We start from the raw sequence: 15,021 nt of genomic DNA, 5'->3' as shown, positions 1-15,021 counted from the left end.
CTCCTTAGAACTCAGAAAGTCCTTCAACTACTACTAGTGCACAAGGCTGACTAGTCATCCCCTCCTGACACTTACACATTCATATCTGTTCTAATAGATCATAACACATGGAAATTCCCTCAATTCATCCTGTTCTTGACATCATCAGCAAAGTTTGGAAGAAAGTCCATCAAACCGGCTGTCTTGAAACAATCTGGCCCTAGAGGTTTCAGATGACGCATGGTGAGAAGAGAAAAGGGCAAAAGTGGAGCGAATGCCTGCCGTGACTTTAGTCCCCACTGCTCTAGCACCCCAGGTGAATCCTAATCTAGAAGGTCAAGGCATCATTTGTTATTGTCAGACTACTAAAGAGAGCTGAGAGTTGCACAGTGTGGTATAAAGACACTGTATGTGGATGAGAAATGACACGATCCACTGGACTAAATATAAAGTCTGCAAATAAGAGATTAGTGCAGCAGCTATTGATTAGTCAGCATCTGGTTTCATAACCCTCTGGATGAGAATGCTTCTCTCTTTCTCTCTCCATCTCTTTTTTCCCCTGTTGCAGCACTGCCATTAAACACACTTCAAGGACACTGATGACAGCAGGGAGGGAGAGACTTATTAGTAAGAGTGCTGTGATTTCTAGACTGTCAGCCATGCAGAACTCCTGTGCTTTTGCAGGTTGGAAAACAACAACACTATGACTGACATCACATAGAATATCACCTGGCTTTAAAGTTAAGCTTGGACCTTAAAATACAATGAAGTGAAATGGAAAAACACGTGTAACTGACAAGCTGTATTCTGAAAACGGTGACACTTGTGTTTCTGTTGAAATCAATCAACTGCTTTCTTCCTCATTCTGTTTATATCCCTGACACAGATTCACATGCATGCACATTTAGCTTCAAACAGGGCCGGACTCTGCACTGATGCTTTGCCCTGACCCGGTGACATGTAGCTGAAGCACAAACAGGGAAATTATTAGTCATATCAGGGAACAGGAGGATGAGCTTTTGCTATTATGATATATTTCTAAAGAACACATGGGGGAAAATAACATGGTAACCCTGTAGATATGTTAAGCTCTTCGAAATGTGAAAACCTGAGAACATTTTCTGTCGTCACACTAATCCCAAATTTGTCTGTAATACCACACACAACTGCATTAATCTTTTGTTGAAAAATGTTCAACAAAATATGGATTTTGCAGTGGGCGGTGACATGTAGAGCCAATGTCAGAGAGAAATGGAAAGAGAAAACAAAGAAAAAAGGATTAGCGAATTCATTGAAGACTGTGGATTTTGGATTTGCCTAATCTGTTGCATATTTATGTTTAAATGGAATCTTGTTTCAATAAAATGTCTGTGGTATTTGGGCTTTTATATCCCTTAAAATCATTCAAACAATAACATTTTTCAAAAAACATATGTATATCTCCGACAGTTTCAGGCATATCTTTAAAAAGTATTTCTATTGCATCAGGTTTTATTGGCTTTCTTTTGCAAATGTCCCTTTCTAGTGTGGGTGTAGCCAAGAGCAATAGTCAAATAAAACCTGATGGAGGCGTGGTTTCTGACCCACTTTAATGTCTGACTAAACTCTACTGGGAGCGACTGTGCATTTAGTTAATGCTGGATGTAAAACTGCTGCAGGATTCAAAACTTAAACTACTGATCAGCTCTGTGTGAATACAAAAGATGGGAAACAGCATGATTCAGACAAATGTAGATGTTTCAGATGGGATGGGATTTGTAGCTGGAAGGGGAATGTAGTGATGCTGGCTCTAGCTAACCATTTCCTTTTAATAAATCCCATGTTTATGCAATCCAAACCTCATTCCTAATGTCAATGATCCACATCGTTTTTAACTATTTGAACTGTCGTCTCCCTGTGTGTTTATTGGCCTGTACAGAACGATTCCATTACGTCTACTGTTAAGCCCAGGCAGAGATGTTTCCCTGTGGCCTGCACTGCCGTATTCACTGTGAAATGAATCACTGTCCCGTGTCAAATGCGACACTGAAACACATGCCACAACTCCAATGACAAAGAACGAGAGTTCAACTGCGGACTCAATGTGCCCCACTTTTAATTTCCACAAATTCAGACAGAACTGGCTGAAGTGAAGTTTGTGATGACAGAAGCTCTCAGGCTTGTGCCTCGACCAACTGTGACTGCACGGTGGTTAAGGTTAGGAAGGTTAGGAACTTGTTAATGGCTTAAGAAACGTACTTTAGAATTAGGCTAAGCATGTAGAGTTCAGTTATATAACAAGATATTGTAATACCTATGAGGCACAAAGGAGAGAGGAGCATGGAGTAAGTAAACAAGTGTGCTCCATTCCTCTGCATGTTAAACCGTGTCTCTAAAGCCATGCCGTCTTGTTAACCCTTAATGGTAGTTGACTTACTTCTCTGGAGTTAGAACTTGTTGTAATTATTTTTACACTTGTGCCTGTGTAAGTGTAGTCAACGTAGAAGCCAGGGCCTACTGAGAGTGCTTGACGTTCAGCCCGATTTCGTCTTGTGCAATAAAATTCTAGTTCATCACTTCAAACCTGGCAACACAAAATAGTGCATATTCCCTGGAGAAGATTCTTCTTTATGCTCGTTACCTGAGCCACTCAGGTAGAAAACAAATAGAATTTTTAAGCTCTTGTCATTTCAACTCGTGCCAGGATAGGAGCATCAAAGATTCTCGACTACTTCACCCACCCGGTGCCATGTGGTTTTCACATCTGTTCGGCCCGATGACACACTGCCAAGGGGAACGCAGCTCCTCTGAATGTGTTTGAGATAACTCTCCTCTGGGCAAACAGAGCCCACCTCTTCACGGCATCGTCAGCCGGCAACTGAATACAGCGTCTACTCTACGTGTGTGTGCATGACTCTCAGAGGGGTTCAGATGGGTGTAAACAGCCTGCTCGTGCCAGGCTGCACAATGTTCTGCATGCAGATAATTGTGGAGGCTGGTGCTATCATTGACTGCAAAGGCTTTACCGTCTCAGTGTTTACCTGATACAGTTTAAACTGTAAAATGACAATGTTGTGTAATTTACTTATTTTATAATTATCAAAATAACAAGCTATCTGGTTTTATATCTGTAGATAAACAAGTCAAAAATATTTAGAGTGGAACTGAAATTAGTATCCACAGGTTAAAGTATTAGTTTCTGGTATTTCCATGTCCAAGAAAATAAAAGCTTCTTCTTTTTTGTGATTCTGCCCAGTGCCTGTAAACCTGCATAATGGATAAGTGTTGAACATAATGATTGTCAAATAAATACTGTACAAAAAAATCTGTGCATATGAATAAGATAAGAGGATAAAAAAAATCAAAGGATCATCAAAGTTACAACAATCTATTCTGAGGCTGACATGAATGTTTGAACTGAAAATCATAGTAGTTTTTAGTATAGTTTATAGTATAGTTTTTGAGACATTTCACTGGAAACCGCATATGAGAACATAATGGTGTCATATGATGACAAAAGTAACAGTGTTTTGATAACAAGCTTCTAGACATTAAATATTACAAGTATTGTATATTAGTCTTTACAGTGGGAATGACCCATACCATACAGGCAGTAAAACATGCATGTACTCATACAGAGACAGCTACTCGTTGAACTTTCACCTACTTTACCTCCGGGTGTAATTCAGAGGAACACCTGAGACTCCACTGCGACAAGCTGACACAGATACTGTACATGGAGTACACAGAGGCCAAAATGTTCTTTTTCTTATCAGTTGTAATGCCTTAAAAGGCTTTAAAAGACTTATCTCATTCAGAACCTTCTTATCAATGCAGTTCAGTGTGGCGTTTACAAGGGGTTAAAGAGCAGTGGGTTTATAGCAGCTGCTTTACCTCATAGCTGTGGATTATTCTGACCTCATCGGTTAATGAGGCATGAGGTTAGACCTGTAGATAACAGAATTATTTAAAAATACATACCCTTGGGTGTTTTTATGTTTAAGAGCACTTTAAGTTTGGTATAGAAAGGGGCTCTGTAAATAAAATGTGTTCTTGTCCTTACTTTGAATTAACAGCAGTCAATTTACTTCCACTGAAGTGGACTTTATTTCAGTTCAGTCAATTTGTTACCAATTCATTTAAATCTAATTACTTTCAGTTCACTTGATTCCTTTATTCACATGGAAATGCAGACTTTACACTGAAATGTCCCACTGAATAAACCCCCTTCAGTTTAAGCCTTTGTTACACAAACATGCAGTGCAGGAAATGAGCACATGCATGTGGAAAAAGTTTAATTTCACAATTCTTTATGTTTTAAGGATGAACTGCTTCCTGAAAAAGGACCCTACACAAAGGAACCCTAGTCAGGAACAGATTAACAGTGCCGTAAAAGCAGTGAGAGACATACATATCTCAAAGGGCCCTCTTGTTGCCAGGACACACTTTAACAAGAGATATGACCCTGGCGCTCATTCTGCCTTTTATTTGGCAGCTGGTTTCCTTAGCTATGCTGACATCTACTGGTCCCACTTTGTACTGACAGAGACCACAATCCACTACCTGAAGGACTACAGGCTAGGGGAAGGGACTGACAAACCAACTCACAAAACAGACCAGAAACCCGAAATGGGAAAAGGTTTGGTTTGGGGTTAGCAATCCAAACCTTTAAAAAACATACATGCTACAGAAAGATTGTTAAAAGCCAAAAAATGCCAAATCCATAGGAAGGAAGTCTCTTCAGTTTCCCGAGCTAAAGAGAATAATGTTACAGAATATCTCTCCTGGGCCTCTGTGAAACCAGTCAGGCAGGTTAACCAGTGGTGAGTCCACATTCAAAATTTCATACCACGTATTGAAAAAATAAAATAAAAAATTTGAGTAGAACACAAAACACCCCCATCAACAACGGAGATGATGAAAAAAAGGACCACCTATACAACCAACTACATCCCATACTCTTGACCAAGAATGATTGGACATCATTATTTTAATGGGAGACATGGCAAGATGGTGGGAAATAACAATGGTTATGAGATGATAATTGGAATGCATGGATTAGGTTCCATGAATGACAATGTTAAAAACATTTGCAACAGCCTGTGCAGACAACAACTTGGTTATCGTAGCCTCGGTTTGCGTACACAAGGACATCCAAAGAAGTAACATGGTGTTCTGCCAACCACACAACAGATAATCAACTGGATCTGACCAACAACAAGTCATTGCAAGGACTCAGCTGGCATCGACTGGATCGAAAGGGCACGAGACGGAGTGGATGGAGGGCTTTCATCGATTGCCTGTGTTCCTTAGGGCAGTGGTTCTCAACCTTTTTTCAGTGATGTACCCCCTGTGAAATATTTTTTCAGCCAAGTACCCCCTAACCAGCGCAAAGCATTTTTGGTTGAAAAAAAGATGTAATACACAGCTCTCTGCCATCAGTGTCTGATTTATCAAACTGTCAACGCTGAAGATTGCATTGTTGCATTAAATTCAGTTTATGAACGTACACTTATATTTTATTGAATATTTATTAAATAACTATTTTTAAAGGATTTTTGAATGGATGCTAATTTTAAATATATTTTTAAAAAATCTCACGTACCCCCTTGAGTGCATTCACATACCCCCAGGGGTACACGTACCCCCATTTGAGAACCACTGCCTTAGGGAATGCAAAGGCCTCAGTGCTAAGTAATGTGCAACTGTTCATGTGCTAAAGTATACATCACTGGCCAAAAGTTTTGAGAATGACACAAATATTAATTTTCACAAAGTCTGCTGCCTCAGTTTTTATGATGGCAATTTGCATATACTCCAGAATGTTATGAAGAGTGATCAGATGAATTGCAATTAATTGCAAAGTCCCTCTTTGCCATGAAAATGAACTTAATCCCCCAAAAAACATTTCCACTGCATTTCAGCCCTGCCACAAAAGGACCAGCTGACATCATGTCAGTGATTCTCTCGTTAACACAGGTGAGAGTGTTGACGAGGACAAGGCTGGGGATCACTCTGTCATGCTGATTGAGTTAAAATAACAGACTGGAAGCTTTAAAAGGAGGGTGGTGCTTGAAATCATTGTTCTTCCTCTGTTAACCATAGTTACCAGCAAGGAAACACGTGCAGTCATTACTGCGTTGCACAAAAAGGGCTTCACAGGCAAGGATATTGCTGCTAGTAAGATTGCATCTAAATCAACCATTTATCGGATCATCAAGAACTTCAAGGAGAGAGGTTCAATTGTTGTGAAGAGGGGGGGGAAATATTGACTCTTTGCATAAACTTAATGTAATTGTCAATAAAAGCCTTTGACACTTGTGAAATGCTTGTAATTATACTTCAGTATACCATAGTAACATCTGACAAAAATATCTAAAAACACTGAAGCAGCAAACTTTGTGAAAACCAATTCTCAAAACTTTTGGCCACGGCTGTAGCTATGTCTTTATAACGACTTTTCAGGACAGCCTTGTGAATTGTAGTGTTTCTTACAGGCATTACATTTAATAATAATAATAATTAAGCCTTTATTAGTCCCAAAATGGGGAAATTACAATTCTCTGCATTTAACCCATCACAGAGGAGCAGTGGGCTGCTAAGAAGCACCCGGGGAGCAACAAGGGTAAGTAAGGCTCAGTGATATTTCTATATGTTAATTCATCATCATTCAATCGAATAATATCGTAATGAAATCATATATCGAGATACACATTTAGGTCACCTAATTTGATAGTAACAAGAACATACTGACTCAAATTTCTCAGATCAATTCTGAATTGATGAGAATGCTGCTTAATGGGATACCCCAGTGTAGTTAAATCAAACTGCTTCTTAATCGGATTGCTCTGTGTGCATGCGACTAAAGTCCGTGTATAGCTCGACATTTTTTTTCTTTTCTATTTCTATGATTTCACAAAACTCTTATGTTAATTTTCCACTAAAGATGTCTCTCAGTCCACTGAAAAGTCCATTCTTAGTGTATGTGCACTGGAGGTTCACACATTTTTTACTTTTACAATAGAAAATGCAATTATAGACAATGTGATACGCTCTAAACAAGTTTGTTGACTTTATCTAACAAAAGGGATCAAAGATGCCGGTGTACCAAATGGTTAAACTTTGACATATTTTCTTTAATGTGAATAATTTATGTAATACTAAAACAAAACATAAAACAGATGCATTAACTGTTTAAAAGAACACATTTGATCACAGAAAGATACATATAGAAAACACAAGCACAGAGAGAAACATTATGTTCCCTATTGAACACTATCCACCATGACTAATGAATTACTTTTCCATTTTTCTTCCTCTGCATGTCTCCCTATTGTCTCCCCCCTCTATTTTTCTCTCTCTTCTCACTACTGCCTGCTATTAGCTGAGGGAGTAATGCCCCAACTGGACAGCAGGTGTGCTCTTTAGCAATGCAGCACACAACCCACTGCAGTTCTACCATGTATGTGTGTGTGTAAGATGATGTGTGTATGTGTGTGTTAATGCGTATGCGTCAGGCGTGCCTGCGAGCCTGGCCACTGCTGCTCCTGCCACTCTGCTGAAGGAGAGGGGGGAGAGAGGGGACGCTGGAGGCGTGGAGGGAGAAAGAGAGTAAGGGAGGATAGAGAGGGGAGAGAGTCCAGGCCCAAATAAAGCAATGGGGGCCGGGGCTGGGCTGGGCCCCCCTATGCTATAAATACGCTGGCCGCCTGGAGGTTCGGGTTTGGTGGTTGGGGCTTGGGACCAGCGACCACCACTGCTGCAGCAGCCTTCATCAGGAGAATCTCCTCAGTGTACTCATCATCCTCATCCTGGTCGTCGGTGTTCTGGAAAGCCAAGATGCCTCGCGTGGACTCAGACCTCAAGCTGGACTTTAAGGATGTCCTCTTCAGACCCAAGAGGAGCAGCCTGAAGAGTCGCTCAGAGGTCGGTGCGGTTAATTAGTTTTACTCTGATAGTGTAATACAAATACTGCAGCTACAGGTCAGTTAACCATCAGACCGGCATATTTCTCTGGAGGAGTGTAATCTGTTTACTGCTGCATTCAGAAGGCATGTTAACGCTTATGCCTCTAAGGCAGGTGAAGCAAAAGAGATATGTTGACCGTTTGTACAAGGGGGAGGAAGGTGGGGGGGGGGCTACTAACCCTGTTTGCTAGTCATGATCAAAGATCATGCACGCTCACTGTAATTCAATATGTGCGAGCCTCTTTGTTGTCTTGTCTCATGTGTGCCAGTAGGTGTACACTGCCTTTGTACTTTGGTGAGCAAAAAAAGCTACCTTGACTGAGCATGTAACCGAGGAGTGACCTTCTTAAAGGTGACAGGAAACAAGGCTAGCCTGCAGCAGATAGAGGTAAACAACAACTGTCCACAATCAGAGAAAACAACAACGGAAGAAGAGGAGATTTAAAAAGAAAAAAAGGATTTTGATCAGTATGGATTAAGTGATTTTCATTTTACACCAGTATAACAGACCATGGTGTCTCTAGCACCCACTGGTTTAGCTCTCTGGGACAACACAACCCTCTCCTTGTTGTTTTATACCCGCTACTTCCTCTACTCTCTACTATGTGTCATTAGATCAGATACTGGTACCGAACCAAGACCACAATACTGGTGTGGCGGCCCTAGATCTGGGCTGGAAGGTAGAAGTGGGTGGCAGTTGGCTTCCGATGTGTGGCAAGCGACATAAGACACGGGGGGAATTTCTCAGAAAACATGTTTAAAAATAGCACTGTGTGTAACATTCAACCAGAGCACATGCCATATGCCACAGAGGTATCAGGATAACATTATATGAACACACTGAAGCAGATGACAGCACAGACAATATCCAGAGCTCAAGCACACACTGATGTGCACCGAGTGTATTAATGGCAAGATTTATATTTTGCCACATTTGTTGAATATCGGACCTCATTTCTGACAATTCATCAAATCACCTTTTCCTACAGTAACGAAATAATAAAAAGGAAACACCTAAAATAACTCATTATTTCAGATGTCAATAGTCTACACAAGAGGACTACATTGCAGCATGCCAGTATACTGCAGCCAAACATAATGGCTCATACATGCTGACCAAAAGCATCCATCTGACTGCTCTTGTTTGAATTATTGATGCATTAAGCAGGAGCAGACAGCCACCTGTCAAAGCTAAGCGTACCAGACATCCACCAAGTTATTTAGAGAAGTGGAGGGTTTATGAATGTCATGGAAGACAAACTGCATCAATAACAAGAAACCAACCATAAACACGTTGCAAGATGGTCGTTAATCGTATCGGTCACGGGTTCCTCCAATCTGGACTTCCAATTATCCATTTTTTGCAGATGCTGATATACATTTTCACTGCAGCACTGGAGTTAACAAAAACACCTGCAATACGTCAACAAATAGAAGATGACAACAACAACAACAACAACAACAACTGTATTTAAGAACTTTAAATTGTATGGCTGCACATCTGCATCAGTTTAGCCGGATGTATGTAGATTCTAACCCCAAAAACCTCTTTCTATAAAAGGTAATTCATTAATGTTTCACAATATTTAAATTTTAAATCGCATCAAGGGGGTATTTGTGATTAAATGCAAAAAATTGCAAAGACTATACAGATTTTATGAACAGTGAAAAATTGGATATATCCAGAGCTAAAAAAAATGGCATCGCACTAATCCAAAGGATGCTTGATGACTGAGACAACCGGATCCACGTGTCATACTCAGTCACGATTAGATGGCGACTAGACTGGAAATCTTGCTGAGTCAGTGTGCTGTATTACAAGAAGAGGCCTGTATTGATTTACCGCAGCAAGACAATGCATATGTACCACCGGATGCTCCTCCCTTCTCATCCATACTCCTTTCTTCCGTCATTATGAGTTATAGCTTCATTTTGCTGTGTCTTCTGAAAATAATTCCACTGTGAAGGTTATGGCACACGTTGTGCTGTTAGGCCATTTACACAGCTTTGCATATTAAATGTATCAGCACTATGAAATTGTTGGATTTAAGAAAATGGAATCAGTTTGACGGCTTAAAAACAGTTTTAAACACTAAACAAGTTTCACTTTCCATTATAAAACTGTTCATAACAATTCATCTAACCTTCCCTGTGGTGAATATGTGTTATAATAACCTAAACATTTGAAGTATTGCGCATGTTAATAATACAATATACCTTTTCTAAAACGACTACGTAATAACGTTAAAAGATACTGGTAGTTGATAAAACATAGTGAAACAGTAGCACAAGTAAAAAAAAAAAGAGCCACAAAGTCAATCTGCTGCCTCAGTACTTGTGAATTTGTATTATTAATTGTTTTCATAAAGTAGAAAAGTATGTTCCTATTTTTGACTCATTTATGAGGAACAAATGTGCAAAAACTCCACTCATAATGAGTCATATAATTATGGCAAATGTTTTTAACAGGAATCATAGCTTGATTCATCAGTACACGTATACTCTGCTGTACAGGGAGCAGTGTGTCACAATGGGCCCCGCTTGTTTCATGTAGCTCATCACATTACAGCAGCAGCGGCGGCTAAGCTAATCGCTGGATCTAAATGATTCAGTGCATCCCCATCAAGACTCTGAACATGAGCCACATGCTCCCATTTTCAAGAAAGTCTGCACTGTCCCTAATTCAGATTAATAGAAAAAAAAGAATTCATCTGCCACACAAAACACTTTCCTAGTAGGCAGTGAACACTGTTCATGAAGCAGATCTCCAGAAGTTCTCATGTCTCTTCTCCATCAGGTGGACCTTCAGAGGACCTTCACATTCCGCAACTCTAAACAGACCTACACCGGCATCCCCATCATCGCCGCCAACATGGACACCACGGGGACGTTTGAGATGGCTCAGGTCCTCAGCCAAGTAAGCTATCCCAACTGAATGGCTGAAATACAAATAGCAGAAGCACTGTGTTTGTCTCTGAGTGTCACTGCCAGGATCTCTATGCACAATTTCTTTGTTTTTGACGTACAATGTCCTTGCTTGTGGGATGACATGGAAAAAAAGCCTGCGTTATAATTAATTAAGAGATATCATTAATAAACAGACAAAAATGGTAATGCAGATTATTTTTGTGATGAATCATTCCATCTTTCTATTGTTCTTTCTTTCTCTGCAGCACACTCTCTTCACAGCCATCCATAAACACTACTCTGTAGAGGAATGGAAAAACTTTGCTGCTAATCATCCAGAATGCTTGGAGGTAATATCACCGATGTTTGCCATTATTTTGATGTAGGTTGTTCCTCAAAGGCAACAGTAACTACACACATTTTTTATTTTATTTCTAAGTGTCTCCCCATAAACATGTTTTTTCTCCCTAGCATGTAGCTGCTAGCTCAGGCAGCGGCGTCGCAGATCTGGAGAAGCTGTGTGCCATTCTGGAGGCAGTCCCCGCCCTCAAGTACATCTGTCTGGATGTGGCCAACGGCTACTCTGAGTACTTTGTGGAGTTTGTCAAGACGGTCAGAGAAAAGTTTCCCAAGCACACCATCATGGTAAGAGCGACGGTTCAACACTTTGACGCGTTGTATTGTGAGACTGTGTCTTGGGGCTCTAATGCTGTCTGGCTTTGCAGGCTGGTAACGTGGTAACAGGGGAGATGGTGGAGGAGCTCATCCTCTCCGGTGCTGACATCATCAAAGTTGGCATTGGGCCAGGTGGGTTGGTGCGACTGTTTAAATGTGCCTGAGTAGTGTTTCCCCCCCCTAAATCAACACAAAAGTGTACAGGCCTCACATGACCTCACATATAAACGGAGACAGAACTAAGATGGGAGACAGGCAGCAACTTTAGTTTTACTAGACAGATAAGGTGCCTCTTTCGGTGCAGTGTTTTATTTGAGTAACAACTTATAGGGTGTTGCAAATTATTTTATAATCAGCAGATAAGCCTTCAATGCAGCAGATTGGGTTTAGATTTTGGTAGATATTTATAAAATGACAACTTCAACAAAAAGATAAGAGCTCTAGTATCAATTATTCTATTTTGCTATAAAGGTTGATAAATCTCATATGGACCTGGCCTTCAGAAGGTGCTGTTTTATGGTTCCAGCCTGTGAAATAGCAACCTGAACCTGAATATAGAGAACAGCCTCCTGTGGCTACAGCAGACAGTGACATGACGATGGACTTCTCTAATGTGTGCATTGCAGGGTCCGTGTGCACGACAAGGATCAAGACAGGAGTGGGCTACCCACAACTCAGTGCTGTGATAGAGTGTGCTGACTCAGCGCATGGACTCAAAGGACACATTATCTCTGTAAGTCTCACATCAAGGCAGAAGTTAGCATTATGTAGAGTATGTATATTAAGTATACTGCGTGTGTTAATACTATCTAATTGTGCTGGTGTCCATTCCTCTCTGTGTAGTTTGGAAGATACAGAGTTTGGTGGGCATCAGTCCAACAAAAATGTAATTAACTATGGTCCGGTTGGGCACACAGGTTAGAGCAGTGGCTTATCGTTGATTCACTGAACTTAGCAGCAAAATATGTTTCAGATATAGAGGACATTGAAATAAAAGTACAACAATATAGTTAACATTTAGTAATTTTGCTCTCAAAAAGAAAAATAGCTTCTTTTTTTTTTCATGTGAAGCTATTAAAATGCTTATCAACTTACAGGATAGGGTCCCAACAAATCTAACCAAGGACTCTTAGATCAACAGTATCGCCTGGGTGATAACGGTCATTATGGATAAATAGTGACTCGGATAGGTTCATGTGCTGAAGCACAATGACATAATAGATTGCTTTTATTTTCAGGGCCTTTTTTGCTTTTCAATTTAACATATGCTTTTACATAAAGGTTCTTATACCTTCTAATGTAATAATAATAATAGCAGCCATTAGAGGGCATCCTCGGTCTGCTGAGGCTGGTAGAATAACACGTTTAACTTTATGACCTGAGATTCAGTGTGAAGCCATATGACTGACATGAGTACTGTTCTTTCTCTGTTCAGGATGGTGGCTGTAGTTGCCCAGGAGATGTAGCTAAGGCCTTTGGTAAGTATTTAACCCCACCATTTATGTTCTTTTCACACTTAATGAATCACATATTTGTTCTCATGACTGTGCCGGTCTACAACGTTAACAACATGACTTCTCTGCCTCTGCTTCTCAGGTGCAGGCGCTGACTTTGTAATGATGGGAGGAATGCTTGCAGGCCACGACCAGTGCACTGGAGAGGTCATTGAGAAGAACGGCAAGAAATACAAAAAGTTCTACGGCATGAGCTCCGACACAGCCATGAAGAAATACGTGGGTGGAGTTGCTGAGTATAGGTAAGAGTCAGAGGAGTGCTTCTCAGGATTAATGTTCTCTTTCATTGAACTTTTCATATATATTCAGTTGAATAACTCGGATGGTCCGTGATTTCAACAAATTTCATTTAACTACAAAATATTCATTTTCCTACTTTCTCCTCTCTCTGCTCTGCTCTCAGGGCGTCTGAGGGACGGACAGTGGAGGTTCCCTATAGAGGAGACGTGGATAACACCGTCCGTGACGTGTTGGGAGGCCTCCGCTCCACCTGCACCTATGTGGGCGCCGCTAAGCTCAAAGAGCTGAGCAGGAGAACCACCTTCATCCGTGTCACACAACAGTCCAGCCAAATGTTCGCTTCCTAGAGCGCACACATACACACCGGTTACAGAACATGCGTTGTAAATGTATTATGCCAAGTTTAAACCCGCAATAGTGGGACAGTGGTGTAACACATACAAGTTAACGACACGCACTCACACCTAACACTGCTGCATGATCATCCAACCAGTTTCTCTCAGGATATCTGCTGTCAGAAAGCTGCTGGTTTTCCTCAGGTCTTGATTTAAAGAAACTCACAGGCTGACTTGAATTCTCCCGGAGAAGAATCGCAGCACTCTAAGCAACTTAAACCTACAGCGAGTGCGTTTACATGCGTAGAGACACCGCAACATGCTATTGAATGTGCCAGATTTAAATTTTCAAATAGACGTGAGAGAGCAAGGCTAATGAGGCATGTGCACTTTAGTGCACACAAATCTTTTAACTTACTAAAAACAGTAGTAGGGATATTTTTAAATGAATAGCATATCGGGAATTAACAAGAATGACAGCTATGATAAACAGATTGCATGTAAACACACTCAGCAGGAGGAGGCTAATACTTGTGCTAAGGTCATTTAGGGAAACTATTCTGCTCAACTGTACGTTGAATGAATGTACAAATTAATATGCAAGAGTTAGAGACATCACCCGTTAATGGTCACTGGAGAAATCATGCCGCAATAAACCGCATGCAGGGCCCTCTGCTACTTTCCTCACTTGTGTTGATCATTCTGTGAATTTTAATCTTGATGATGGACAACATAATAGAATATCCTTATGTGTGTGCATGTATTTTGTTTCAGGAAGATTGAGCTATCTGAACATGATGACTTCTGAATATATGCATCTGAAACCTTTAACATATTTGTTTTACCCTGCTGTGCATATAAAAGAAAGTCACGTTTAAGTCCTCGTCATTGATTCCACTGTGCCTGACATTTTGAAACAATAGCGTCCTGTGGCGTCTACTGCCCTTGTACTTTAAGCAAGAAACTTGCTTAAGTAATGTAAAGAGACGACAAAGTTAAACAGTATTAAATGAAAATTCTAATATACATTTGGGAAAAGCAGCACTTACAGTTTTTATTGTTATTGCAAAGATAGAAAATAAACCAAAATTATTACAGAACGATCAGTGTGATTGTTTTATTCTGGACAAGAATCTGCATATTTGTTTGGTTTCGGGGTTTTCTATTAAATGTAAGGATTTAGAAAAAAAAAGAAAAGATAAAGCTTCTACCTTTAGATCTATGACCCTGATGAAGGCCACAAGCCAGAACGAATTGGTCTAAACAATAATATTGTTCTACTGGGTTTTATACTACAAGTGTTGCTGGGGTTTTGACCTATTCTTTCTATAAATCTAATACAAATAACTTAGACTTAGGACCATTCCTTTCCTACGTGTTTTTGATAGCCAGCGCTGATAACTAGTTCTTCCTTTCAGTGAGAGG

At 40.3% G+C, this 15,021-nt stretch overlaps 1 protein-coding gene across 1 annotated transcript; it reads left to right on the top strand.

Annotated features, from left to right (window-relative positions):
• Positions 1-7,353: 7,353 nt before the first annotated feature.
• On the top strand, positions 7,354-14,400 carry gmpr (guanosine monophosphate reductase). The gene is made up of 9 exons (XM_054606261.1): positions 7,354-7,884; positions 10,723-10,842; positions 11,099-11,182; positions 11,304-11,477; positions 11,558-11,639; positions 12,134-12,240; positions 12,943-12,985; positions 13,104-13,263; positions 13,425-14,400. Exons 1-9 carry the CDS (start codon positions 7,798-7,800, stop codon positions 13,606-13,608), a joined length of 1,041 nt encoding a protein of 346 aa, XP_054462236.1. The 5' UTR covers positions 7,354-7,797; the 3' UTR covers positions 13,609-14,400.
• The last annotated feature ends 621 nt before the right edge of the window (positions 14,401-15,021 follow it).

The sequence above is a fragment of the Anoplopoma fimbria genome, chromosome 10 (genome assembly GCF_027596085.1).
Source record: "Anoplopoma fimbria isolate UVic2021 breed Golden Eagle Sablefish chromosome 10, Afim_UVic_2022, whole genome shotgun sequence".
Taxonomy (NCBI): domain Eukaryota; kingdom Metazoa; phylum Chordata; class Actinopteri; order Perciformes; family Anoplopomatidae; genus Anoplopoma; species Anoplopoma fimbria.
Note: the sequence above shows the minus strand (reverse complement) of the source record. Positions and strands in the feature narration are given on the sequence as shown.

Coding starts and splice junctions, on each gene's coding strand:
- gmpr (XM_054606261.1), top strand. CDS start 7,798: ATGCCTCGCGTGGACTCAGACCTCAAGCTGGACTTTAAGGATGTCCTC. Junction 11,478..11,557: donor TTCCCAAGCACACCATCATG/GTAAGAGCGACG, acceptor CTGGCTTTGCAG/GCTGGTAACGTGGTAACAGG. Junction 13,264..13,424: donor GGTGGAGTTGCTGAGTATAG/GTAAGAGTCAGA, acceptor CTCTGCTCTCAG/GGCGTCTGAGGGACGGACAG.